The following is a 26,373-nucleotide window of genomic DNA, read 5'->3' as shown; positions in this document are numbered from 1 at the left end:
AGCAGTTAAATAGTTGTGTAGTTTAAATAGTTAAATTATTTAATACTGAATTATTGTAGTGAGGACTTTTATTTTGAAACTGTTGTGGGCAGAGGAAACAGTTGAGGATCTGTAGTCTTAAGAAAGCCAGATTGTATGCTTGAGACAGAGTAGATAGTTTAAAAGTTGAATGTAGATAGTGCATTGGATGTTGATAGGCAGATTGTTTAATGGATGTTGATAGATAGTTTAATGGGTGGATGAGTGAATGGTTTGAAGAAGATGGATGGATAAAAAGTTGGATGGAATATATGCCTTATATCGAATATATATAGAATGGAGAGGCACAGAGACAGTTGGTCTAGTTGAGCAGAAAGCAGTTGATACAGGTGCAGTCAGCTTAATTGACTCTTTGAGGGGGCCTAGTTGAGCAGCTGGCAGTTGATACAGGTGCAAATTAGCTTGATTTTTGTTAATATTTCAAAAAAAATTCAAGACCTATGTTACAAAGTTTGAACGAAGTTTCTACGTCAAACGGTTGAAGCTGAATTGGATGCAGAAATTTTGGTTAGAAGAATAATAATAATAAGAAGACTTCGGAAAACAGAACAGTGCATTTCTGTGCATTGTAATAGAAAGAAGAAGAAGACTTCTGAAAAGAACAGTGCATTTTCATGCACTGTAATAAGTTTAACTATTTTACTGATATAACTGATTCAGCCTTTCAGGTTTTCTACGGTCAAATTATAGCCGTGGCAATAACCTTTATCAACACCACTACCACCGTGTCATATTGCTTAAATATACCACCCAGCCCTGTACTCCCCTATTATTTGCAATATTGATTAGTAATAATCCCCTTGTATAAACATTCACATACCTTTTGTCAAACACTCACAATATACAACACAGCTAAACTATACTTGCATCTGGATTCTGGGTAACCCGTGAGTCCCAAACCTGTAGTGTATTGAAAGAAGTGAAAGTTTGTGTGTGTAACGGCTCGTGTCCATTATCGCGTCAAAGCCCACCGCGCCGCACATAGCCCATTGATTTTCTATGGAGAGCGGCAAGGTGTGGTTTACGCTTCTGCAATGCACCTTGGGAAGGCAGCGCGGCTATTCGAACAGAGGCAGCGCGTCAAGAAGTTGGGCTCTGCTGAACTTTATACAAATGAGAGCGGTTAACGCGAGGCAGTTAGCCAATGAAAGTACATCTTCAGTAAACAAGTTCTCTCCTTTGCTCTAGTCTTCCGGTCCGGAACAATAGCCTGCCAGAAATATTTGTTCCGCCTGATAATCGTGTTGGTTTCATGAAAATATATTGAGCTATATAGTGGCGAAGCCATTAAGTTTAGAACAAGTTCGCCACTGCACCCTGTCAAAAAGAACTTTTTGGCGACTTGAACCAAGATAGAAGGTGCTTTGGAGGAACATGTGATATTTGTGAGTGTTTCAATAAAATACGTTAACAATAGTAGGCTACCTCCACTTTAGTAGCCTACGTTAGCTGGCATTGTGTAATTAGATAAAATAAAACATTACACCATACACTTTAGCCTATACACGCCCACAAGCGGCGACGGGAGGGAGGTCTAGGCGTCTACAAGCGTCTACGCGCCGCAATAATGGATACAGACCGTGAAGTTAATGTTGTTGGAATTAATGAACCAGGAGACACCAGCTTACTTTGAACGTAGCCAACCCAAGCTCTGACACCACTCCGTCTGACAGCCCAAGCTCCTAGTTAGTCCACAGTTCAATATTAAAAGATAAGAGGAGATCCCTTTGTTTATGTAAAGCACATTGAATGACCTCTGTGTATGAAATGCGCTATATAAATAAACTTGACTTGACTTGACTTAATAAATTCCAACAAAAAACAAAACAAAAAACAAAGGGATCCACTGTTTAATCCAGAAAGAACTTGAATTCAAGCTCTGTGCCTCATTCTCAGCCATAGGCCCCAGACCCGTGGGCTACTAAATGCAATCAGATGAAAAAGCAAACTAGCGTCTCATGGAATATGGAGTGTGCTGTCTAAATTCATGCTCTTCCCAACCCTGGAAAAAATGTCATTTCATATTTAATTTTATTTTACTTGACAACAACAATTAGTCCCTGAAGTTTTTCATTCACAAGAATTCCAATGAAGAAGATTGAAACAATAGATGTAATCACATCTCTCTGTATAGATTTTACAATAAGTCCTTCAGACAACTCAAGGGACTCTAAGGAAGAGCATGGGACATTGAAAGGGGTTTACTGATGCATAGTTTGTTTGTATCAACAGTTATTAAAACTCGTCTACAGACCTTGCAAAAGGGTGAAGGAGAGGACTCTTACCGTGGCATTCTAGACTGCATACGGTAAGCCTTCCATTTGTCTCCTTTTTTCCCATTTTTACATTCTAAATCATACAGTGCTGCTTGAATGTATGTGAACCCCTTGAACAGTTTGGAGTTGTCTGTTGTTTCATGATGATTTTCTTATTTTATCACCACCAGTTTTTAAATATGAACTGTCAGGTGTGTATATTTATCAAATGCATAGACTTGTTTAGATGTTTAGATACAGTTTGCGTGAGAAACCAAAAAATCATGAAACATGGAAGTAATGTATGTACAAAATGTAAGTGAACCCCCAGCTGCATTGATAAAGTCAAGTAGGTAATCGATTAATGTAAAACATAATTGGGTGCTGAAATAATCAATTAAGCATACTAATCAAACAGACTTCCTGTGGAAAGGGTTTGAGCAGCCATGATTAAAAGAGAGAGGAAACCCACCAAACCACTGTAGTGCCAAGGCACCTAAAGGGATCAACAATGCCAAGAGGAGAGGAGGACATAAGGAAGAGAGTAGTGACAGCCCATCAGTCTGGGGAAAGCTACAAGACCCTCTATAAAAGATCCCAGCACCATTTATCCACTGTATTTGCAAATGGAGGGCATTCAACATCACAGCAACATTTCCTAGAAGTGGATGCCCATCAAAAGTATGACCAAGATGCACCAGAAAGAGGATAAATTGGGTAAGAGCCAACCCACACATCACCTCTAGAGAGTTACAGACCACAATGGCAGCATCTGGAATAAATCTACATGCATCTACAATCAGACGAAACTGGAAAAGACACAATGTTCATGGGAGGGTTGCTAGAAGGAAGCCTCTGCTCTCAAGAAAGAACAAAACTGACCGATTCAACTTTCAGAGACCTTCTGGAAGTCCATTCTCTGGTAATAGATTTTACAACAAGACAAAGACCATATAACCATGACCAAGGAATGGCTTAAGATGAAGAAAATGCGTACTCTGGATTGGCCTAGTCAAAGTCCAGACCTCAATTCAATAGAAATGTTTTGGCTAGATCTGAAGTGGACAGTACATGCCAATTGACCCTCCAACCTCTCTCAACTGGCTTAGTTCAGCAAGGAGGAGTAGGCAAAAATCCCCAGAACTAGATGTGAGCCACTGATTAATGGGTACAAAAGAGGTTTGGTTGAAGTAGTGGTTGCAAAAGGAGGTGCCACAAGAAATTAACTACAGGGGTTCACATACTTTTGCAAATGTCATATTTTGAGTTTTTGTGAACTAAACCACTTTGTTGAATATATAATGAAACTATATAATTTCTTTTGTTTCTATCTGTTATTTGGAAGGTCAGCTTTACAAATTGGGGTTTGGATGTGCATTAAATAAGGTTATTTAGATTTTTTGGTAAAAAAAAACAACTGACCATGTCTGAGGGTTCTCTTTCAAGCAGCACTGTATATGTGGCCTCTGTTAAGTACTGTACTTTTGCTGCAACCCAGGTCAAAAGAGAGAAAACAATGTTGTAGATGTTTAATAATTTGAATATTTCAATTTAGTTTTCATTTAAAAAATAGGTGACAGTAATTACAAATTCAACACATTTGTATCAGTTTGCCATCTATATCTTTACAGACGTGTCCTGACTCGAGAAGGGCCTACAGCTTTCCTGAAGGGAGCTACGTGTCGTGCACTGGTCATTGCCCCTCTCTTTGGCATTGCACAAGGTGTCTATTTTTTGGGTGTAGGTGAAGAGTTGCTCAGCCTACTGGGATAGCAAGAGGAACACTTTCCAACCATGCAAAATATACAGTTTCTTCATGCAGTTGGGGGGGGGGGGCAAAGTATGGAGAGGATTTTAACTAAATGCTAACATATTTTCAGTACCAACAAACTCATTGTGTAGTTGTTGGTTTTTTTAAATCTGTAAACAGGTTTTGATAATAGGTAAGGGTTGTGTATGTTTCAAATGCTCCAATCAGATAGCCTCCTGCCTGAGATGGGAGCATTTTATATTAAGGCAAATATATACAAGACTGAATGAATGTCTGAATGAATGACACTTTTGTAGTGCTTTTCTTGACACTCAAAGCGCTTTACATATATCGCAGGTCAATGATATAAATATCACTAATCCTGGAAAATAGAACAGCTGGTTGAGCTGATACTCTCACTATTAATTTCCAGTCAAATGGGGAGAACGGACAGAACTAGCCAAATACTAAAAAAATGGTATAAGCCCTCAACATCAATACTGAAAATATATAGCCATTACAAAGACAGTAAATACTATGTAAGGGATAATGTATAGAACGCCGGTCATTATCGGTAAATAAGTCTCGACAGGGCGAACAGGACCCCGACGAGCCAGCGGAGGGGTCTTGCTTCGTCCTGAAAGGACTTATATTCTGATAAAGACCGGCATTTTACACATTATCACATTACACGACTACTTACCAAAACGCAAAAATAAACTCCACATGATATGACCTTTACATTTAATTCTTACCGACCGTTTTGTTGTGGCTTTTGCTGAGAAACAAATAGCTCGCAACACACGCTGAACTTGAATCAAACATTCTTTAGAACACAGCTGATCAGTGATATGAAAGACGTAAATCAGAAGCACAAAACCCGTTGCCATTGACAGCGGTAATTATAAGTTTCAGCGGTAATTACAGTACATAAATATATTTTACCATAGAACGTTGGGAAATCCCATTCAAGTCAATGGAGCGTTCTACTAGCATTCTGAAGAGTCATTTAATAAGTAAGGGATAATGTATTGTCCGCCAGTAATTATCAGAAAATAAGTCCTGACAGGGAGAACAGAACCCCAACGCGCAGCGGAGAGGTTTTGCTTTGACCTGACGGGACTTATTTTCTGATAATTACCGGCGGACAATACATTTCCCGCTTATTATACGGCTACTTGCCAAAACGAGAAAATAAACTTAACACAATTGGTCTTTAAAAATGATTTTGCTACCGTTTCGTGGCTTCCGCTGACAATATAAATAGTTCGCCACACAGATAGAACTTGACATTTGCAGGTGTTGCGTGGCAACGTATTACTAGCTGACTTTCACTTTCAATTAAATTCCATTGCTGCGGAGTGATATGAAAGACGTTAATCAGAAGCACAAAACCCGTTGCCATTGACAGCGGTGATTATATACTTTGTCGGTGATTATATAGATTTAACAGACCTCTGAACGTTGGGAAGGCCCATTCATGTGAATGGAACTTTCTGCAGCACTCTGAAGAGCCGTGTAATAAGCAAATTTAATGTACATGATGTAAGAATGGATATTTGCTGAGTACCAATATAACTAAGGCAGTATCCAGTGTGCTTAAAACTGATATAAAAAAGTCATGGTCCGGTACAACAAGGTTACATTGTACAATACCAGGCATTCAGGGCGCATAACAGTAATATCAAAGATGCTATTCTTGCTATACTCTGTGTCATCTACATTTTTAAAGCCATTTTTAAATTTGACGCCATTATTTCTAGGTAAAGGAAGTACATAGTGTTGCTTTAAACTTTCATTATAGAGATTCCATCCCATTAGCTGTGTCTGCCCTGCAGGAACTGCGCCTGTAGGACAGAACCCTTTCAGGGCCATCTTCAGGTGAGAAATAAGTACCTACTGGTAGGTACTTCTGTGTGGCTCTGAAACAAGTGAGACTTGTAGTAATGTGTGTGGAAAACAGGCGCTATTTGTAAAACAATCAAGTATATTTTTTAACAGATTTGAATGGAATGATTGCTTAAGGAGTTATCATGTTGAGGTTATCCTATCACTGAATGAACATAAGGAAAGCATCAACTGATGCTGATATAGACTTCAACAGTAGAACTGATATTTTCATTCATCAAGTAATTATGGTGCAATGAAGCCATGTAATTGAGTGTTAGCAAATGTATAGCACTTAACTGTTGACTCAACCATGGGGATAATTGTAGTATTATCTGGAATTCTCTGTTTTAGTGGTCTAATATTGGTGGTGCTGCAAAATAAATATTATTTTGTCGTTCTTGAAATTGACGTTGCAAATAGGAAAATGATTTGACCATGTCAAGGTTCCTGTAGTGGAGAGGCACCTATAGACTTCATGACCTGACAGTGTATGATCTGCTTGTAATCCCATCAATTTCAGATTGATTTCCTTCTAGGCAGACAGATGGGTTACAGTGTATGGCCTTCTCTTTCTGTTGTCCAGTTGTTTGGTGGCTGGGGTTGTTGTACAATCTGTGGTTTGTCAGTTAAATTGTTATACTGCGCACAATAAAAAATAATGCATTAAAGCCTTACCACTGCCCCCCTAACATCTATAGACATTGAAAGGTATCTCCATGACATTTCTAATTTTGTAATGTTTTTCAGTAATTCTAGCTCAGCTCATTCAACTCATACTGTTGGTTTTGTGTATAAAATTATTTGCAAAATGTGTTTCTTAGGCAAATGCAAACAATAAAACAAATCATGCATTTTTCAAATCTCAGTCTGTTTTCTAAAAATGCACTTCAACCACAATGCATATTATAGGGTGTAATGGTACAAAGAGGTCACAACACTTCATAGGACAGTTTGGACATCAGAGCACAGTATGAATACCGCACAATGGAAAAAAAGGGGTGGGGTGCATAATGGCAGGTTTGAGAGCCTCCATGTAAGATATATTCTGTGAGTGGCCCTCTTACCTAACTTGGCCAGGTAAACTATTTTCTATTGCCATACAGTCACACCAGAGCTCTCACAATTACCACTCACAATACAGTTCTATAATACCACTATTTTAAAACAGTTCCACCTATCGTCCAGCAACCGGAAGGCTGCTGGTTCGAGCCCAACTCATCCTGACCCTGTCAAAGTGTCTTTGAGCAAGACACTGAACTCCTACCTGCTCCTGATGTGCAGGTTGGCATCTGTTGTTTCTAAGAAGTTTATTTTTGTATTTCGGGGCACAGTAGCCTAATCGCTCAAAGGAAAACTTTTCACATACAATAGGGGCGAATTCTCCCATGTGCATAAGGGTGCACACGCGATGTAGGGAGTTACGTGTTTTGGGAGGAGCAACCCCAAAATCCGGGGGTTTCTTATGTATACAATCCTTGCGCGCATTCTCCCACTGACTTAAGCACCTTTTCAGCTACGCGCACCCGATGGCGATGTGGCAGGCAAGGTAACGGGTATAGCACTAAGACCCAGAGGAGGAACAGTGTCTATATAGAAAGGTGGGACCATAGATATATATATAATAAACACTAGATGCCTTATGGCGGAGTCTCTAACGGCATCACCCGCGGCCATCTTGTCACAGGCAAGCTATCTGGTGGGCTCATAGACAGTAAAAGGTGGGCTCTGTGGTAAGGTATATCTCTTCTTCTACTAAAGGCAGAACAATGCCCCCAGGCTATAACAATGACACCTTCAGGTCACTACCTGTCATTACAGTGCACCATTGAAACACAATGTTATGAGTTAGCGAGCTGACTGTGACAAGATGGCCGCGGGGTGCGGACGTCGACTCCATTGGCCAGCAGCGCGGATGAGACATCAAGCCTTTATTATATATGGGTGGGACCTTACCTGGGCCTTTCTTCTTGGTCTGAAACACACCTGGGGCTTCATTTATAAAAGGGTTGCGTAGAAACCATCCTTCATTTGATCTTAGATCATTTCTGAAATGATCGTACGTGTGATTCAGAGAAAACGAACGTACGCACAAAAAAATGTGCGTGCGCCACCCTTCCAGATGTGCCCATTATAAATCACAAATGAAGGTCAACTTGTGCGCAGCCGGATGGTTTTAGGTCTCTGCCTTGTAAACACCCCCTCATCAATATCATTAGCATATGTGTTTTTTTTTTTTTTTTTTTATACTTTATTGCAATTATTTATCTACATCCATGTAAGGTACCCACTTCACTTATTTCACATGTTACATTGCAATTTTTGTTTTTTGTTATTTTATACATATAAAAAAGAAATAAGAAAAGACATGACAAAAAAAAGAAAAAAGAAACATGATAGAAAACTTATACAAAAAAAAAAAAAAAAAACTCCATACAAAACAAAACATGACACACAGAAAAAAAAAAAAAGGGGGGGGGAGGGAAAGAAGGGGAGTGGTATTTGAGCCTACATAATACTATTTTATTCTATGTGCAATTGTACTTGTTTTTAGATATTTATAGGCACGTTTTTGGCCATTTATAGGGGGGTGTTTAAGCCTACATGTGTCTTTGGTCCTGTGTGGAATTATCTGTGTTGTTGACCGATGTGTGCATATAATTTCTATTATTGAAATAAATAATTATTTTATGTAGTATTTTTTCTGGGTATAGCTTATTCCAGTGTTTCCCAAAGTCTGGGTCGCGACCCATGGGTGGGTCGCAGGAGATTTTATTTGGGTCGCCAGCACAATTTATGTTGTGTTATAGGCCTAACTGATACCATTTGTCATTTGATACCAGGAAAGCTAACAGTTTTCTATTAGGATGTAGATTGTTAACTACCAGTCACGGTTTTGTCATAAAAGCTCATGAAACTGGCGCATTAATGAACGCATCGCGCAGAGGGGGTGCCAGCATGGATATCTACCTCTCAAAATGAAACCGTTCTGTGGGGCGCCTGCCATGTACCTCGCAGTTGCAAACTGCAAGGGACATGAATCCGCCTATTTGCACGAACATTAATAGATACCAGCTCCTCAACTTTACCGATTAAAATCCAGTGACCGTGCTGTCAACTAAAGCAGACATCCATATACCGGACATAAGGCCATGTAATTTGCATACAGTTTCGATTGCAGATGCAATCTTTAAAGTTAATAGCAACCTCCTCACATTCTTATTTCTGCAACAGTGCATTATAGTCTACAATTTAAATGGACATTTCAAACACTATTCCTCTCGTTTTCTACATCGCTAACTCCAAAGTAAAGGCGCATTCTTCCGGCTATTGCGCAAACGCCTCTTGTTCAGATATAACAACTATACAATAAAATATAATACAACAATACAATATGACTTAAGTTATTTGCTGTTAACATTGGAATTGATGTCCACAGTGTTATGGACCCATTTGTCTGCAACGCAACGTAGCCTACAACATTTTTTAGAAATACAGGAACAGCTAACTATGCTGACGAATGACGACTGCGCAACATGCGAGAATTTCCCCTACTCTCGGATGCGCATTAAAACGTATCTTTTCAGTAGTCATTTCCAACTTTTCACGCTGATGGTGCTCAAAATGCAACACAACCATGTTCAAAGCAGGGATCCTATAGCAATGTATGGTTGGGGAGGCATAGAAAAGTTGGAGAACCTGTGGCCTAAAACAATATTGGTGGTTGCAGGGTAGATTTGAAGTGAAATGGGTCGCGATGGTCTGTCATTTTTAAAAAGTGGGTCGCCAGAAAAAAAGTTTGGGAAACACTGGCTTATTCCATTTACTAAGTTGGTTCCTAACTCTAAAAGTGGTATTTGAGCCTACATAATACTATTTTATTCTATGTGCAATTGTACTTGTTTTTAGATATTTATAGGCGTGTTTTTGGCCATTTATAGGGGGGTGTTTAAGCCTACATGTGTCTTTGGTCCTGTGTGGAATTATCTGTGTTGTTGACCGATGTGTGCATATCATTTCTATTATTGAAATAAATAATTATTTTATGTCGTATTTTTTCTGGGTATAACTTATTCCATTTACTAAGTTGGTTCCTAATTCTAAAAGTAAGTCTTTCCATATCCAAGATGTTTTCTATTGTGCTATGCCACTTACACAAATCTGGGGCTTTTTCTTGTTTCCATCCCCTTGTTAGTTGTTTTATTGCAGATATACGTACTATATTAAACAATTTTTGATATTTAGGTTCTATTTTCTTGGACAGGCTTATACCTAAAAGGTTTTCTAATGTTAAGGTCTGTCGCAACTCAAAAATATGTGTTATCGCTTTATCAAATTCCTTCCAGAATGTTTTTAGTACTGGGCATAACAAAAAAATATGGCTATAATTTGCGTTTTGCTCTCCACAGCTTCTCCAACAACTAGTCCCTAACGGCTGAGATTTCCCGCATTTGTCAGGTGTAATAAAAAATCTCTGTTGTAATTTCCACGCAAATTCATTCCAATATTTTGATTGTGTTATTGCAGTATTTCCTTTTAGTGACTCTGTCCAGTTTTCCATTGTGATATCAATTTTCAACTCTTTTTTACATTTTTCTTTAACTTCAACCTTTACCAAGGTGAGTTTTTGGAGTATTTTGTATATTCTTGAAAGATTCCCCTTACCTGTATTCCTATTCTTAATTAAATATTGTACTAAATAATTTTCTGTTTGCTCCGCTAAGTTTTCCTGAACATAACTTCTGACCTGTAGATACTTGAAGAAGTGTTTTTTATCCAAGTCGTATGTTGAAGCTATATTTTCATATGTATCCACCATTTGTTTGTTCAAAACTTGTGAGAAAGATATTAATCCTTTATTAGCCCAACCTTTCAAGATTTGATCCATTCTATTTGGTAGGAAGTCTGGGTCATGCGCCATCTCCCTGAGATATACATAATCAGTCTTTATTTTTAGTTTTTTACAAATTCGTTTCCAAGTTCTTATTGTGTTCAAAATGCTAAAATTGTGACCTATGTGAAGATTTTGAGTCTTTTTCCCTAGGAAAGGTAAAGTCCCTAATGATACAGTTGCCAATTCTCTTTCTATTCTAATCCACTTAGTTTCTACTTCCTTGTTCATCCATATAATTAGGGGTCCGAGCAGCGTAGCTGCAGGAACCCTATTGTTTCTGTACCGTTCATTTTTTGGCCAAAATTCTGTAAAAGTCATACTGCAGCCTAAACCGTAACTCCAAAACTCTTGAAATTTTCAGGTATGGTTACCAGTACCCCCCTCTACCCATAACCCAAAATTTGGGGTACTGCACCCAAAGGTGGCGCTATTGAAAAAAAAGTTAATTATGCTTATTTCTCCTTACCAGATTTACCTAGACTCAAAATTATTTCAGAATATTAATCTCTAAACTCAGATGCATCTTTTTGGCCCTGGTCTTATGGTCTACAAATGTTTACTTTTTCCACAATTTCATGGAAAAGCCAAACATTATAAAAAGTTTCACACTCTTCAAAAAGAATCGAATCTTCACCAAAATTCTCACAGACAATGTTTAGACCAAGCCTCACAAAAGTTATCGGTCAGAATTTTGATATTTTGTTCCATTTCAGAGATATAGGCCAATAAAGTTAGACCACTTAGGCCTTTTTTCCTACATCACCTATATTCCTATAAACCGTAAGTCCTAGAAACTTGACATTTTCAAGTATTGTTACCAGTACCCCCCACTACCCATAACCCAAATTTGGGGTACTGCACCCAAAGGTGGCGCTCTTGTCAAAAACGCTTATTTCTCCTTACCAGATTCACCTAGACTCAAAATTCTTTTATCATATTAATCTCTACATTCAGATGCATCTTTTTCACCCTGGTCTTATGCTCTAAAAATGTTTACTTTTGCCACAATTTCAGAGAAAAGCCAAACATCATAAAAAGTTTCACAGGCTTCAAAAATTATCAAATCTTCACCAAAATTCTCACAGACAATGTTTAGACAAAGCCTCACAAAAGTTATCAAAAGAATTTGGATACGTTGTTCCATTTCAGAGATATAGGCCAATAAAGTTCGACCACTCAGCCCATTTCTCCTATATCACCTATATTCCTATATGAGTAATTTTTTTTTCTTGGATAACAACCATACAACCATCATTGGGTGGATACCATTAACAGTGCACATTTTCAGATATGTACTCTTTTTTATAAAGCCCTTAATTCTATTGTCAAATGTATGCTAGGAATTTTCTTGATGTTGTGTGTTTGCCAACACACATTTTCACCATTTGAATGTGACTGCTTAATGTGTATGATTGTCAGTGGCTGAGTGGGATAAGGCCTAGTGCTGGTGTTTGTTAGGTTGAGAGTTCGAATCCTGCTAGAGCTTGAAGCTCAAGATGCACATGCTATTGGTTATTGAAGATTGACACCATTGAACAGCACCAGAATGACATCAGGCAATTAACATTCACACTCATTAGTTGCCAAGAATCAGAATGCCGACACACTCTATGACATATAGGGGAACTTCTTTGTTTACTATTTTTCCTTCATCATTAAGTCTATCATATTTATATTTCATCCATTACTGTTCTTCTCTATAAATGTCTAATTGCCCCAGAATATCTAAAAGTTTTCAGGTGTACTCTTTCAGGAAAGCCCTTCATTTTATTGTCAAATGTATACTTGGAGTTTTTCTTGTGTGTTTACCAACACACATTTTCACCATGTGAATTTGACTGCCTAATATGTCGGATTGTTAGTGGCTCAGAGGGATAATGCCTAGTGCTGGTGTTTGTTAGGTTGAGAGTTCGAATCCTGCTAGAGCTTTAGGCTCAAGATGCACATGCTATTGGTTATTGAAGTCACACCATTGAACAGCACCTGAATGACATCAGGCAATCAACATTCACACTCATTAGTTGCCAAGAATCAGAATGCCGACACACTCGAAGACATATAGGGGAACTTCTTTGTTTACTATTTTTCCTTCATCATTAAGTCTATCATATTTATATTTCATCCATTACTGTTCTTCTCTACAAATGTCTAATTGTCCCAGAATTTCCAAACGTTTTCAGGTGTTCTCTTTCAGGAAAGCCCTTCATTTTATTGTCAAATGTATACTTGGAGTTTTTCTTGTGTGTTTACCAATACACATTTTCACCATGTGAATGTGACTGGCAAAGATGTAGGATTGACAGTGGCTTAGTGGGATAATGCCTTGTACTGGTCATCCTTATGTTGAGTGTTCAAATCCCACCTGAAGCATTAGTGTTAAAATTCTGTTGGGTTGTGGAGGTTAGCATACTAGAATAGAATGCTGTTGGGTTGTGGAGGTTAGCACACTATAGCATTACAGCTACTTGTCAATATGGACTTGTAGTGCAAGGCAAGTATAACTGTATAATTATACGCTGTTTATCTTATTGACTCCGACACAGAACCCACCACCACAAATACAATTCAATTCTGTGGGAAACACTGCCTTCCATTATCAAACCCTTCATCTTATCCACAACAAATAAATAGTCCTGTAGAATCAAGTATTGTTAGAATACTGTTGGGTTGTGGAGGTTAGCACACTATAATGTTACAGCACAGGGTAATCCTAATTTTATGCATCAAATTTATTCCAATCCAACTCAAAAGTTTTGAACGACACAAAGTGAAGGTTTTATCCAGATCAAAACCAAGAATAGATTATGTGATCTAATCCAATTTCAGGATCCTTGTTTCCCTTTGAACAACCCATTTTCAAGATTTGATCCAATCCGATAGCTGAAATCCGGTAACTGAAATCCGATAACCGAAATCCGATCACGTTTCTTTTGAACAATTGTGCCCAAACAATCAAAGCATATGTAAAACTAAAAAGCTATGCCATCATGTTCGTTTTGCTCGGACCCCGTAAATCACCGCTTGCGGTTATATTTATTGTTTGAATTTGTGTTGCATAAAAGTAGTTTTGTAAATTTGGCACACCTAACCCCCCTTCTTCCCTTTGTTGAGTTAAAGATTTTAATTTAATTCTATGTATTCTATTATTCCAAATAAATTAGAAATCAATTTGTTCCATATCTTAAATTGGGATTCTAAGAGTGCCAATGGGTAATGCCTGAAACAAAAATAAAAATCTTGGGAGGACCATCATTTTAATAGTTTCCACCCTTCCAAACATTCCTTCTGGTATTATTCTCCACCTATTCAAATCCTGCCTTACCTTATGCTCCAGCACACCATAGTTATTCTCATACAAATCATTCAGTTTCTTACTTATGTAGATACCCAGATATTTTATCTTCTGCACATATTTAAAGTTATAGCAGTCTTTGACATCTTGTGTAATTTCTTTCCCAATTATTAAGGCTTCACATTTATGTTCATTTACCTTATATCCTGAAAATGTACTGTATTCTTGGATTGTTTTCTTTAACTCCGGCACTGATTCTTCTGGTTCTGCTAAATAAACTATAATATTGTCTGCATATAATGCTAATTTATGTACATCTTGTCCTATATGTATCCCTTTTATACCTGTGTTTTGTCTTATTGTTGCTGCTAGCACTTCAATATATATTGCAAATAATAGAGGAGAAAGAGGGTCTCCTTGCCTAGTACCTCTTTGTATTTTAATATTTCTAGACAAAGTACCATTCGTTTTTATTCTAGAGGTTGGATTACTATATATTGCTTTTATCCATAAACAGAATGTTTTATTTAAACCTATTTTATTAAGAACCTCAAACATAAATGGCCAGCTAACTAAATCAAATGCCTTTTCTGCATCTAATGTAATTAACAATATCCTTACTTTGCCTTTGAGTATAATCAATTATATTTAAGGTTCTTCTAATATTATCCCCCAATAGTCTTCCCGGTATGAATCCACACTGATCAATGTTTACTACATCTGCAATTATTTTTTTTAACCGGTTTGCTAATATGGCTGATATTATTTTGTGATCTGTATTGAGTAGTGATATGGGCCTATAAGAAGGACACCTTGTGGCATCCTTCCCCTCTTTGTGTATAAGAGTTATAATAGATGATATCCAAGTTTGTGCCCATCTTCCTGTATGTAGTGCATGATTATATGCTTCAACCAGTATGGGAGTTAATTCATTTTTAAATGCTTTATAGAATTCGTTTGTATAACCATCATCACCTGGAGCTTTTCCTATTTTCATGTCTCGAATTTGTTTATTTAGTTCCTCTAATGTGATGTCTTTTATTAATTCCATGTTATTCTCTTCTGTTAACTTTGGCATTTCTAGCTTACTCAAATAATTAGGGCCCGAGCACCGACGGTGCGCGAGGCCGGGACGGCCTTGCGCACCGAGAGGTGCGAAGCCCTATTGTTTTTGAAAGGATTATTATTATTAGGGGTCCGAGCAGCGTAGCTGCAGGAACCCTATTGTTTCTGTACCGTTCATTTTTTGGCCAAAATTCTGTAAAAGTCATACTGCAGCCTAAACCGTAACTCCAAAACTCTTGAAATTGTCAGGTATGGTTACCAGTACCCCCCTCTACCCATAACCCAAAATTTGGGGTACTGCACCCAAAGGTGGCGCTATTGAAAAAAAAAGTTAATTATGCTTATTTCTCCTTACCAGATTCACCTAGACTCAAAATTCTTTCAGAATATTAATCTCTAAACTCAGATGCATCTTTTTGGCCCTGGTCTTATGGTCTACAAATGTTTACTTTTTCCACAATTTCATGGAAAAGCCAAACATTATAAAAAGTTTCACACTCTTCAAAAATAATCGAATCTTCACCAAAATTCTCACAGACAATGTTTAGACCAAGCCTCACAAAAGTTATTGCTCAGAATTTTGATATTTTGTTCCATTTCAGAGATATAGGCCAATAAAGTTAGACCACTTAGGCCTTTTTTCCTAGATCACCTATATTCCTATAAACCGTAAGTCCTAGAAACTTGACATTTTCAAGTATTGTTACCAGTACCCCCCACTACCCATAACCCAAATTTGGGGTACTGCACCCAAAGGTGGCGCTCTTGTCAAAAACGCTTATTTCTCCTTACCAGATTCACCTAGACTCAAAATTCTTTCATCATATTAATCTCTACATTCAGATGCATCTTTTTCACCCTGGTCTTATGCTCTAAAAATGTTTACTTTTGCCACAATTTCAGAGAAAAGCCAAACATCATAAAAAGTTTTACAGGCTTCAAAAATTATCAAATCTTCACCAAAATTCTCACAGACAATGTTTAGACAAAGCCTCACAAAAGTTATCAAAAGAATTTGGATACGTTGTTCCATTTCAGAGATATAGGCCAATAAAGTTCGACCACTCAGCCCATTTCTCCTATATCACCTATATTCCTATATGAGTATTTTTTTTTTCTTGGATAACAACCATACAACCATCATTAGGTGGATACCATTAACAGTGCACATTTTCAGATATGTAATCTTTTTTATAAAGCCCTTAATTCTATTGTAAAATGTATGCTAGGAATTTGCTTGATGTGTGTTTGCCAACACACATTTTCACCATTTGAATGTGACTGCTGAATGTGTATGATTGTCAGTGGCAGAGTGGGATAATGTCTAGTGCTGGTGTTTGTTAGGTTGAGAGTTCGAATCCTGCTAGAGCTTTAGGCTCAAGATGCACATGCTATTGGTTATTGAAGATTCACACTATTGAACAGCACCTGAATGACATCAGACAATTAACATTCACACTCATTAGTTGCCAAGAATCAGAATGCCGACACACTCTATGACATATAGGGGAACTTCTTTGTTTACTATTTTTCCTTCATCATTAAGTCTATCATATTTATATTTCATCCATTACTGTTCTTCTCTATAAATGTCTAATTGCCCCAGAATATCCAAAAGTTTTCAGGTGTATTTTTTCAGGAAAGCCCTTCATTTTATTGTCAAATATATACTTGGAGTTTTTCTTGTGTGTTTACCAACACACATTTTCACCATGTGAATGTGACTACCAAATATGTAGGATTGTCAGTGGGATAATGCCTAGTGCTGGTGTTTGTTAGGTTGAGGGTTCGAATCCCCGGTAGTACTTTAGGCTCTAGCTCGAATACTATTGGTTATTGAAGATTCACACCATTGAACAGCACCTGAATGACATCAGGCAATCAACATTCACACTCATCAGTTGCCAAGAATCAGAATGCCGAGACACTCTATGACATTCAGGGGAACTTCTTTGTTTACTATTTTTCCTTCATCATTAAGTCTATCATATTTATATTTAATCTATTAGTGTTCATCTCTACAAATGTCTAATCGCCCCTCCATGCTTGGAGTTTTTCTTGTGTGTTTACCAATACACATTTTCACCATGTGAATGTGACTGGCCAACATGTAGGATTGACAGTGGCTCAGTGGGATAATGCCTTGTACTGGTGATCCTTAGGTTGAGAGTTCAAATCCCACTTGAAGCATTAGTGAGTTGTGGATGTTAGCATACTACAATAGAATGCTGTTGGGTTGTGGAGGATAACACACTATAACATTACAGCTACTTGTCAATATGGACTTGTAGTGCAAGGCAAGTATTACTGTATAATTATAAGCTGTAGCCTATAATTATTTGTTATTCTTATAATATCTGTCATTTCTTATACATATTTAGTCGGCTCTTCCACTTGACAGAACAACTCTATATCGGTTAAGGATGTCACGCATGAAACAATGCTGCAGAAACATGAAAATACGACTTTGAGTTTAGTAGGCTATAATTTTCAGTTCCTGTTTATCTATTGCACAATGGGTAATAATTTAAAGGAATCATGTTGCAGTCTTGTAAATAGTGACCCTGCAAGATCCCTAGTCATTGCAAAATCATAGTCTGTGACTTAAAACTCTACTACTTGTCTTTAGATGTGAGAGGGTCTGAGACTGTAGTCTTTCAAAAATCTTTTCCAAATCTTTGCAAATCTTTCCAAAGTTTACCCGCTGGGAAACCCTGTAGCTCCGGAGCAGGGGCTCAGACCAGGATAAATTGTTTGCTCGCCCTCAGTTCGCTCTTTTGTTCATCTCAACCCAGCACTCCAGTGTGTCCTGCTCTGTGTGCGTCTTTGAGTTAACGTAAGTCATCACTTTAATCACCCTCACTATGACTTTTGTGATGTTTATCAGTTTATAGAGTAGCTCTGCCATCATGTGTAAAGTTAAGGTCTTTGTTTGTTGGTTTGGTGTGTTGGAGTCCCATGTGAGAGATGATTAGGTGATGTTGGTTGACTTGGGATGTCAAGTATTGTTTAGTTGTACCTTATATAGCCATATGATTTCAGTTTATTGTTCAAATGTCAATTGGTTTGTTTGTGAGTTGGGATCTGTACTGATTTACCCCATTTCACTGATTACTCCATTTTCTGTTTGTTTCCTCTTTGATGCAGCACACATACAAGTAAAGAACAAAAGAACAGATGAATTGAAACTCAAATAAAGTTAACTTGTGTTGCACCGAAACCTGCCATCTCCGTGTCATCACTCCATACCATTGAGCCTTCTGAGTCACACCATTGAACAGCACCTGAATGACATAAGGCAATTAACATTCACACTCATTACACACTGCTGGTGTTTGTTAGGTTGAGAGTTCGAATCCTGCTAGAGCTTGAAGCTCAAGATGCACATGCTATTGGTTATTGAAGATTGACACCATTGAACAGCACCTGAATGACATCAGGCAATTAACATTCACACTCATTAGTTGCCAAGAATCAGAATGCCGACACACTCTATGACATATAGGGGAACTTCTTTGTTTACTATTTTTCCTTCATCATTAAGTCTATCATATTTATATTTCATCCATTACTGTTCTTCTCTGCAAATGTCTAATTGTCCCAGAATTTCCAAACGTTTTCAGGTGTACTCTTTCAGGAAAGCCCTTCATTTTATTGTCAAATGTATACTTGGAGTTTTTCTTGTGTGTTTACCAATACACATTTTCACCATGTGAATGTGACTGGCAAAGATGTAGGATTGTCAGTGGGATAATGCCTAGTGCTGGTGTTTGTTAGGTTGAGGGTTCGAATCCCCGGTAGTACTTTAGGCTCTAGCTCGAATACTATTGGTTATTGAAGATTCACACCATTGAACAGCACCTGAATGACATCAGGCAATCAACATTCACACTCATCAGTTGCCAAGAATCAGAATGCCGAGACACTCTATGACATTCAGGGGAACTTCTTTGTTTACTATTTTTCCTTCATCATTAAGTCTATCATATTTATATTTAATCTATTAGTGTTCATCTCTACAAATGTCTAATCGCCCCTCCATGCTTGGAGTTTTTCTTGTGTGTTTACCAATACACATTTTCACCATGTGAATGTGACTGGCCAACATGTAGGATTGACAGTGGCTCAGTGGGATAATGCCTTGTACTGGTGATCCTTAGGTTGAGAGTTCAAATCCCACTTGAAGCATTAGTGAGTTGTGGATGTTAGCATACTACAATAGAATGCTGTTGGGTTGTGGAGGATAACACACTATAACATTACAGCTACTTGTCAATATGGACTTGTAGTGCAAGGCAAGTATTACTGTATAATTATAAGCTGTAGCCTATAATTATTTGTTATTCTTATAATATCTGTCATTTCTTATACATATTTAGTCGGCTCTTCCACTTGACAGAACAACTCTATATCGGTTAAGGATGTCACGCATGAAACAATGCTGCAGAAACATGAAAATACGACTTTGAGTTTAGTAGGCTATAATTTTCAGTTCCTGTTTATCTATTGCACAATGGGTAATAATTTAAAGGAATCATGTTGCAGTCTTGTAAATAGTGACCCTGCAAGATCCCTAGTCATTGCAAAATCATAGTCTGTGACTTAAAACTCTACTACTTGTCTTTAGATGTGAGAGGGTCTGAGACTGTAGTCTTTCAAAAATCTTTTCCAAATCTTTGCAAATCTTTCCAAAGTTTACCCGCTGGGAAACCCTGTAGCTCCGGAGCAGGGGCTCAGACCAGGATAAATTGTTTGCTCGCCCTCAGTTCGCTCTTTTGTTCATCTCAACCCAGCACTCCAGTGTGTCCTGCTCTGTGTGCGTCTTTGAGTTAACGTAAGTCATCACTTTAATCACCCTCACTATGACTTTTGTGATGTTTATCAGTTTATAGAGTAGCTCTGCCATCATGTGTAAAGTTAAGGTCTTTGTTTGTTGGTTTGGTGTGTTGGAGTCCCATGTGAGAGATGATTAGGTGATGTTGGTTGACTTGGGATGTCAAGTATTGTTTAGTTGTACCTTATATAGCCATATGATTTCAGTTTATTGTTCAAATGTCAATTGGTTTGTTTGTGAGTTGGGATCTGTACTGATTTACCCCATTTCACTGATTACTCCATTTTCTGTTTGTTTCCTCTTTGATGCAGCACACATACAAGTAAAGAACAAAAGAACAGATGAATTGAAACTCAAATAAAGTTAACTTGTGTTGCACCGAAACCTGCCATCTCCGTGTCATCACTCCATACCATTGAGCCTTCTGAGTCACACCATTGAACAGCACCTGAATGACATAAGGCAATTAACATTCACACTCATTACACACTGCTGGTGTTTGTTAGGTTGAGAGTTCGAATCCTGCTAGAGCTTGAAGCTCAAGATGCACATGCTATTGGTTATTGAAGATTGACACCATTGAACAGCACCTGAATGACATCAGGCAATTAACATTCACACTCATTAGTTGCCAAGAATCAGAATGCCGACACACTCTATGACATATAGGGGAACTTCTTTGTTTACTATTTTTCCTTCATCATTAAGTCTATCATATTTATATTTCATCCATTACTGTTCTTCTCTGCAAATGTCTAATTGTCCCAGAATTTCCAAACGTTTTCAGGTGTACTCTTTCAGGAAAGCCCTTCATTTTATTGTCAAATGTATACTTGGAGTTTTTCTTGTGTGTTTACCAATACACATTTTCACCATGTGAATGTGACTGGCAAAGATGTAGGATTGTCAGTGGGATAATGCCTAGTGCTGGTGTTTGTTAGGTTGAGGGTTCGAATCCCCGGTAGTACTTTAGGCTCTAGCTCGAATACTATTGGTTATTGAAGATTCACACCATTGAACAGCACCTGAATGACATCAGGCAATCAACATTCACACTCATCAGTTGCCAAGAATCAGAATGCCGAGACACTCTATGACATTCAGGGGAACTTCTTTGTTTACTATTTTTCCTTCATCATTAAGTCTATCATATTTATATTTAATCTATTAGTGTTCATCTCTACAAATGTCTAATCGCCCCTCCATGCTTGGAGTTTTTCTTGTGTGTTTACCAATACACATTTTCACCATGTGAATGTGACTGGCCAACATGTAGGATTGACAGTGGCTCAGTGGGATAATGCCTTGTACTGGTGATCCTTAGGTTGAGAGTTCAAATCCCACTTGAAGCATTAGTGAGTTGTGGATGTTAGCATACTACAATAGAATGCTGTTGGGTTGTGGAGGATAACACACTATAACATTACAGCTACTTGTCAATATGGACTTGTAGTGCAAGGCAAGTATTACTGTATAATTATAAGCTGTAGCCTATAATTATTTGTTATTCTTATAATATCTGTCATTTCTTATACATATTTAGTCGGCTCTTCCACTTGACAGAACAACTCTATATCGGTTAAGGATGTCACGCATGAAACAATGCTGCAGAAACATGAAAATACGACTTTGAGTTTAGTAGGCTATAATTTTCAGTTCCTGTTTATCTATTGCACAATGGGTAATAATTTAAAGGAATCATGTTGCAGTCTTGTAAATAGTGACCCTGCAAGATCCCTAGTCATTGCAAAATCATAGTCTGTGACTTAAAACTCTACTACTTGTCTTTAGATGTGAGAGGGTCTGAGACTGTAGTCTTTCAAAAATCTTTTCCAAATCTTTGCAAATCTTTCCAAAGTTTACCCGCTGGGAAACCCTGTAGCTCCGGAGCAGGGGCTCAGACCAGGATAAATTGTTTGCTCGCCCTCAGTTCGCTCTTTTGTTCATCTCAACCCAGCACTCCAGTGTGTCCTGCTCTGTGTGCGTCTTTGAGTTAACGTAAGTCATCACTTTAATCACCCTCACTATGACTTTTGTGATGTTTATCAGTTTATAGAGTAGCTCTGCCATCATGTGTAAAGTTAAGGTCTTTGTTTGTTGGTTTGGTGTGTTGGAGTCCCATGTGAGAGATGATTAGGTGATGTTGGTTGACTTGGGATGTCAAGTATTGTTTAGTTGTACCTTATATAGCCATATGATTTCAGTTTATTGTTCAAATGTCAATTGGTTTGTTTGTGAGTTGGGATCTGTACTGATTTACCCCATTTCACTGATTACTCCATTTTCTGTTTGTTTCCTCTTTGATGCAGCACACATACAAGTAAAGAACAAAAGAACAGATGAATTGAAACTCAAATAAAGTTAACTTGTGTTGCACCGAAACCTGCCATCTCCGTGTCATCACTCCATACCATTGAGCCTTCTGAGTCACACCATTGAACAGCACCTGAATGACATAAGGCAATTAACATTCACACTCATTACACACTGCTGGTGTTTGTTAGGTTGAGAGTTCGAATCCTGCTAGAGCTTGAAGCTCAAGATGCACATGCTATTGGTTATTGAAGATTGACACCATTGAACAGCACCTGAATGACATCAGGCAATTAACATTCACACTCATTAGTTGCCAAGAATCAGAATGCCGACACACTCTATGACATATAGGGGAACTTCTTTGTTTACTATTTTTCCTTCATCATTAAGTCTATCATATTTATATTTCATCCATTACTGTTCTTCTCTGCAAATGTCTAATTGTCCCAGAATTTCCAAACGTTTTCAGGTGTACTCTTTCAGGAAAGCCCTTCATTTTATTGTCAAATGTATACTTGGAGTTTTTCTTGTGTGTTTACCAATACACATTTTCACCATGTGAATGTGACTGGCAAAGATGTAGGATTGTCAGTGGGATAATGCCTAGTGCTGGTGTTTGTTAGGTTGAGGGTTCGAATCCCCGGTAGTACTTTAGGCTCTAGCTCGAATACTATTGGTTATTGAAGATTCACACCATTGAACAGCACCTGAATGACATCAGGCAATCAACATTCACACTCATCAGTTGCCAAGAATCAGAATGCCGAGACACTCTATGACATTCAGGGGAACTTCTTTGTTTACTATTTTTCCTTCATCATTAAGTCTATCATATTTATATTTAATCTATTAGTGTTCATCTCTACAAATGTCTAATCGCCCCTCCATGCTTGGAGTTTTTCTTGTGTGTTTACCAATACACATTTTCACCATGTGAATGTGACTGGCCAACATGTAGGATTGACAGTGGCTCAGTGGGATAATGCCTTGTACTGGTGATCCTTAGGTTGAGAGTTCAAATCCCACTTGAAGCATTAGTGAGTTGTGGATGTTAGCATACTACAATAGAATGCTGTTGGGTTGTGGAGGATAACACACTATAACATTACAGCTACTTGTCAATATGGACTTGTAGTGCAAGGCAAGTATTACTGTATAATTATAAGCTGTAGCCTATAATTATTTGTTATTCTTATAATATCTGTCATTTCTTATACATATTTAGTCGGCTCTTCCACTTGACAGAACAACTCTATATCGGTTAAGGATGTCACGCATGAAACAATGCTGCAGAAACATGAAAATACGACTTTGAGTTTAGTAGGCTATAATTTTCAGTTCCTGTTTATCTATTGCACAATGGGTAATAATTTAAAGGAATCATGTTGCAGTCTTGTAAATAGTGACCCTGCAAGATCCCTAGTCATTGCAAAATCATAGTCTGTGACTTAAAACTCTACTACTTGTCTTTAGATGTGAGAGGGTCTGAGACTGTAGTCTTTCAAAAATCTTTTCCAAATCTTTGCAAATCTTTCCAAAGTTTACCCGCTGGGAAACCCTGTAGCTCCGGAGCAGGGGCTCAGACCAGGATAAATTGTTTGCTCGCCCTCAGTTCGCTCTTTTGTTCATCTCAACCCAGCACTCCAGTGTGTCCTGCTCTGTGTGCGTCTTTGAGTTAACGTAAGTCATCACTTTAATCACCCTCACTATGACTTTTGTGATGTTTATCAGTTTATAGAGTAGCTCTGCCATCATGTGTAAAGTTAAGGTCTTTGTTTGTTGGTTTGGTGTGTTGGAGTCCCATGTGAGAGATGATTAGGTGATGTTGGTTGACTTGGGATGTCAAGTATTGTTTAGTTGTACCTTATATAGCCATATGATTTCAGTTTATTGTTCAAATGTCAATTGGTTTGTTTGTGAGTTGGGATCTGTACTGATTTACCCCATTTCACTGATTACTCCATTTTCTGTTTGTTTCCTCTTTGATGCAGCACACATACAAGTAAAGAACAAAAGAACAGATGAATTGAAACTCAAATAAAGTTAACTTGTGTTGCACCGAAACCTGCCATCTCCGTGTCATCACTCCATACCATTGAGCCTTCTGAGTCACACCATTGAACAGCACCTGAATGACATAAGGCAATTAACATTCACACTCATTACACACTGCTGGTGTTTGTTAGGTTGAGAGTTCGAATCCTGCTAGAGCTTGAAGCTCAAGATGCACATGCTATTGGTTATTGAAGATTGACACCATTGAACAGCACCTGAATGACATCAGGCAATTAACATTCACACTCATTAGTTGCCAAGAATCAGAATGCCGACACACTCTATGACATATAGGGGAACTTCTTTGTTTACTATTTTTCCTTCATCATTAAGTCTATCATATTTATATTTCATCCATTACTGTTCTTCTCTGCAAATGTCTAATTGTCCCAGAATTTCCAAACGTTTTCAGGTGTACTCTTTCAGGAAAGCCCTTCATTTTATTGTCAAATGTATACTTGGAGTTTTTCTTGTGTGTTTACCAATACACATTTTCACCATGTGAATGTGACTGGCAAAGATGTAGGATTGACAGTGGCTTAGTGGGATAATGCCTTGTACTGGTCATCCTTATGTTGAGTGTTCAAATCCCACCTGAAGCATTAGTGTTAAAATACTGTTGGGTTGTGGAGGTTAGCATACTAGAATAGAATGCTGTTGGGTTGTGGAGGTTAGCACACTATAACATTACAGCATTACAGCTACTTGTCAATATGGACTTGTAGTGCAAGGCAAGTATAACTGTATAATTATACGCTGTTTATCTTATTGACTCCGACACAGAACCCACCACCACAAATACAATTCAATTCTGTGGGAAACACTGCCTTCCATTATCAAACCCTTCATCTTATCCACAACAAATAAATAGTCCTGTAGAATCAAGTATTGTTAGAATACTGTTGGGTTGTGGAGGTTAGCACACTATAATGTTACAGCTCAGGGTAATCCTAATTTTATGCATCAAATTTATTCCAATCCAACTCAAAAGTTTTGAACGACACAAAGTGAAGGTTTTATCCAGATCAAAACCAAGAATAGATTATGTGATCTAATCCAATTTCAGGATCCTTGTTTCCCTTTGAACAACCCATTTTCAAGATTTGATCCAATCCGATAGCTGAAATCCGGTAACTGAAATCCGATAACCGAAATCCGATCACGTTTCTTTTGAACAATTGTGCCCAAACAATCAAAGCATATGTAAAACTAAAAAGCTATGCCATCATGTTCGTTTTGCTCGGACCCCGTAAATCACCGCTTGCGGTTATATTTATTATTATTATTTGTTCACCTTTTTGCTATTTTTGAGGTGGTTAGCATGGATGAAAAGTCTTGGAATTTGGCACACACATCTGGTATCACAATGGCTACACAGGCATAAAGGCTTGGCCCCGGGCGTGGCCCAGGGACTCAGTAGCGCCCCCTTAGGTGATTGATCCAGTGGTTGGCACATACTTTCATCTAGACACACCAAATTCAGTAGGTGTGTGTATCTCCCCAAGATGAACAACTTTCGTATGTACCATGGAGGTATTATATATAACTGGAGAGAGTGACTAAGTCCCGCCCTCCATACAAATGAATGGCGGAGGCTAGGCTAGTAAATCCGGCCAATTCATAGTCAACGCCATCTTGAACACTGGGGTTCGGATCCAGCGCCAGTCGGCTCTGACCATGCGCCAAGTTACAAAGCTGGAAATGACGCATGGACCAACGTCGATTTTTATTGGATATTCTGTAAAAAGAGAGTCGTACTCCAGTAAGAGGGTGGCGATAATGCACATAAAGTCCTTGCCTCATAACAAGAAGAAGAAAAAGTTGATCGAGAACGCGCATGGAGTCCGAGTGGAGTCGGCCTGAAGCGCAACTTAATTTCATTGGATAACACAGCGGCTCTAACTAAGAGCGGTCTGCCTCACTGATCTATTATAGATCAGTGGGTCTGCCTGCTGTCCTGCTGCAAATATGCATTCGAACATGACG

The 26,373-nt window shown here is 38.1% G+C and overlaps 1 protein-coding gene across 3 annotated transcripts in view; it reads left to right on the top strand.

Annotated features, from left to right (window-relative positions):
- Nucleotides 1-6,751, top strand: part of slc25a18 (solute carrier family 25 member 18) — a 30,546-nt gene extending 23,795 nt beyond the window's left edge. For 2 of the 3 annotated variants that reach the window (XM_076302875.1, XM_076302867.1), the window contains exons 11-12: nucleotides 2,272-2,347; nucleotides 3,926-6,751. In XM_076302875.1, the coding sequence (XP_076158990.1) occupies nucleotides 2,272-2,347; nucleotides 3,926-4,067 (218 nt within the window). In that variant the 3' untranslated portion in view covers nucleotides 4,068-6,751. Of the gene's footprint in view, nucleotides 1-2,271; nucleotides 2,348-2,712; nucleotides 3,546-3,925 lie in introns of those variants that run through there. The other variant, XM_076302883.1, reaches the window with a different exon arrangement.
- Nucleotides 6,752-26,373: the final 19,622 nt, after the last annotated feature.

Source organism: Alosa pseudoharengus, unplaced genomic scaffold (genome assembly GCF_046254945.1).
Source record: "Alosa pseudoharengus isolate Yale_2024_CS ecotype anadromous, Long Island Sound unplaced genomic scaffold, YU_APseudo_1.1 YU_APseudo_1.1_scf_10, whole genome shotgun sequence".
In the NCBI taxonomy this organism is placed as follows: Eukaryota; Metazoa; Chordata; class Actinopteri; order Clupeiformes; family Clupeidae; genus Alosa; species Alosa pseudoharengus.
Note: the sequence above shows the minus strand (reverse complement) of the source record. Positions and strands in the feature narration are given on the sequence as shown.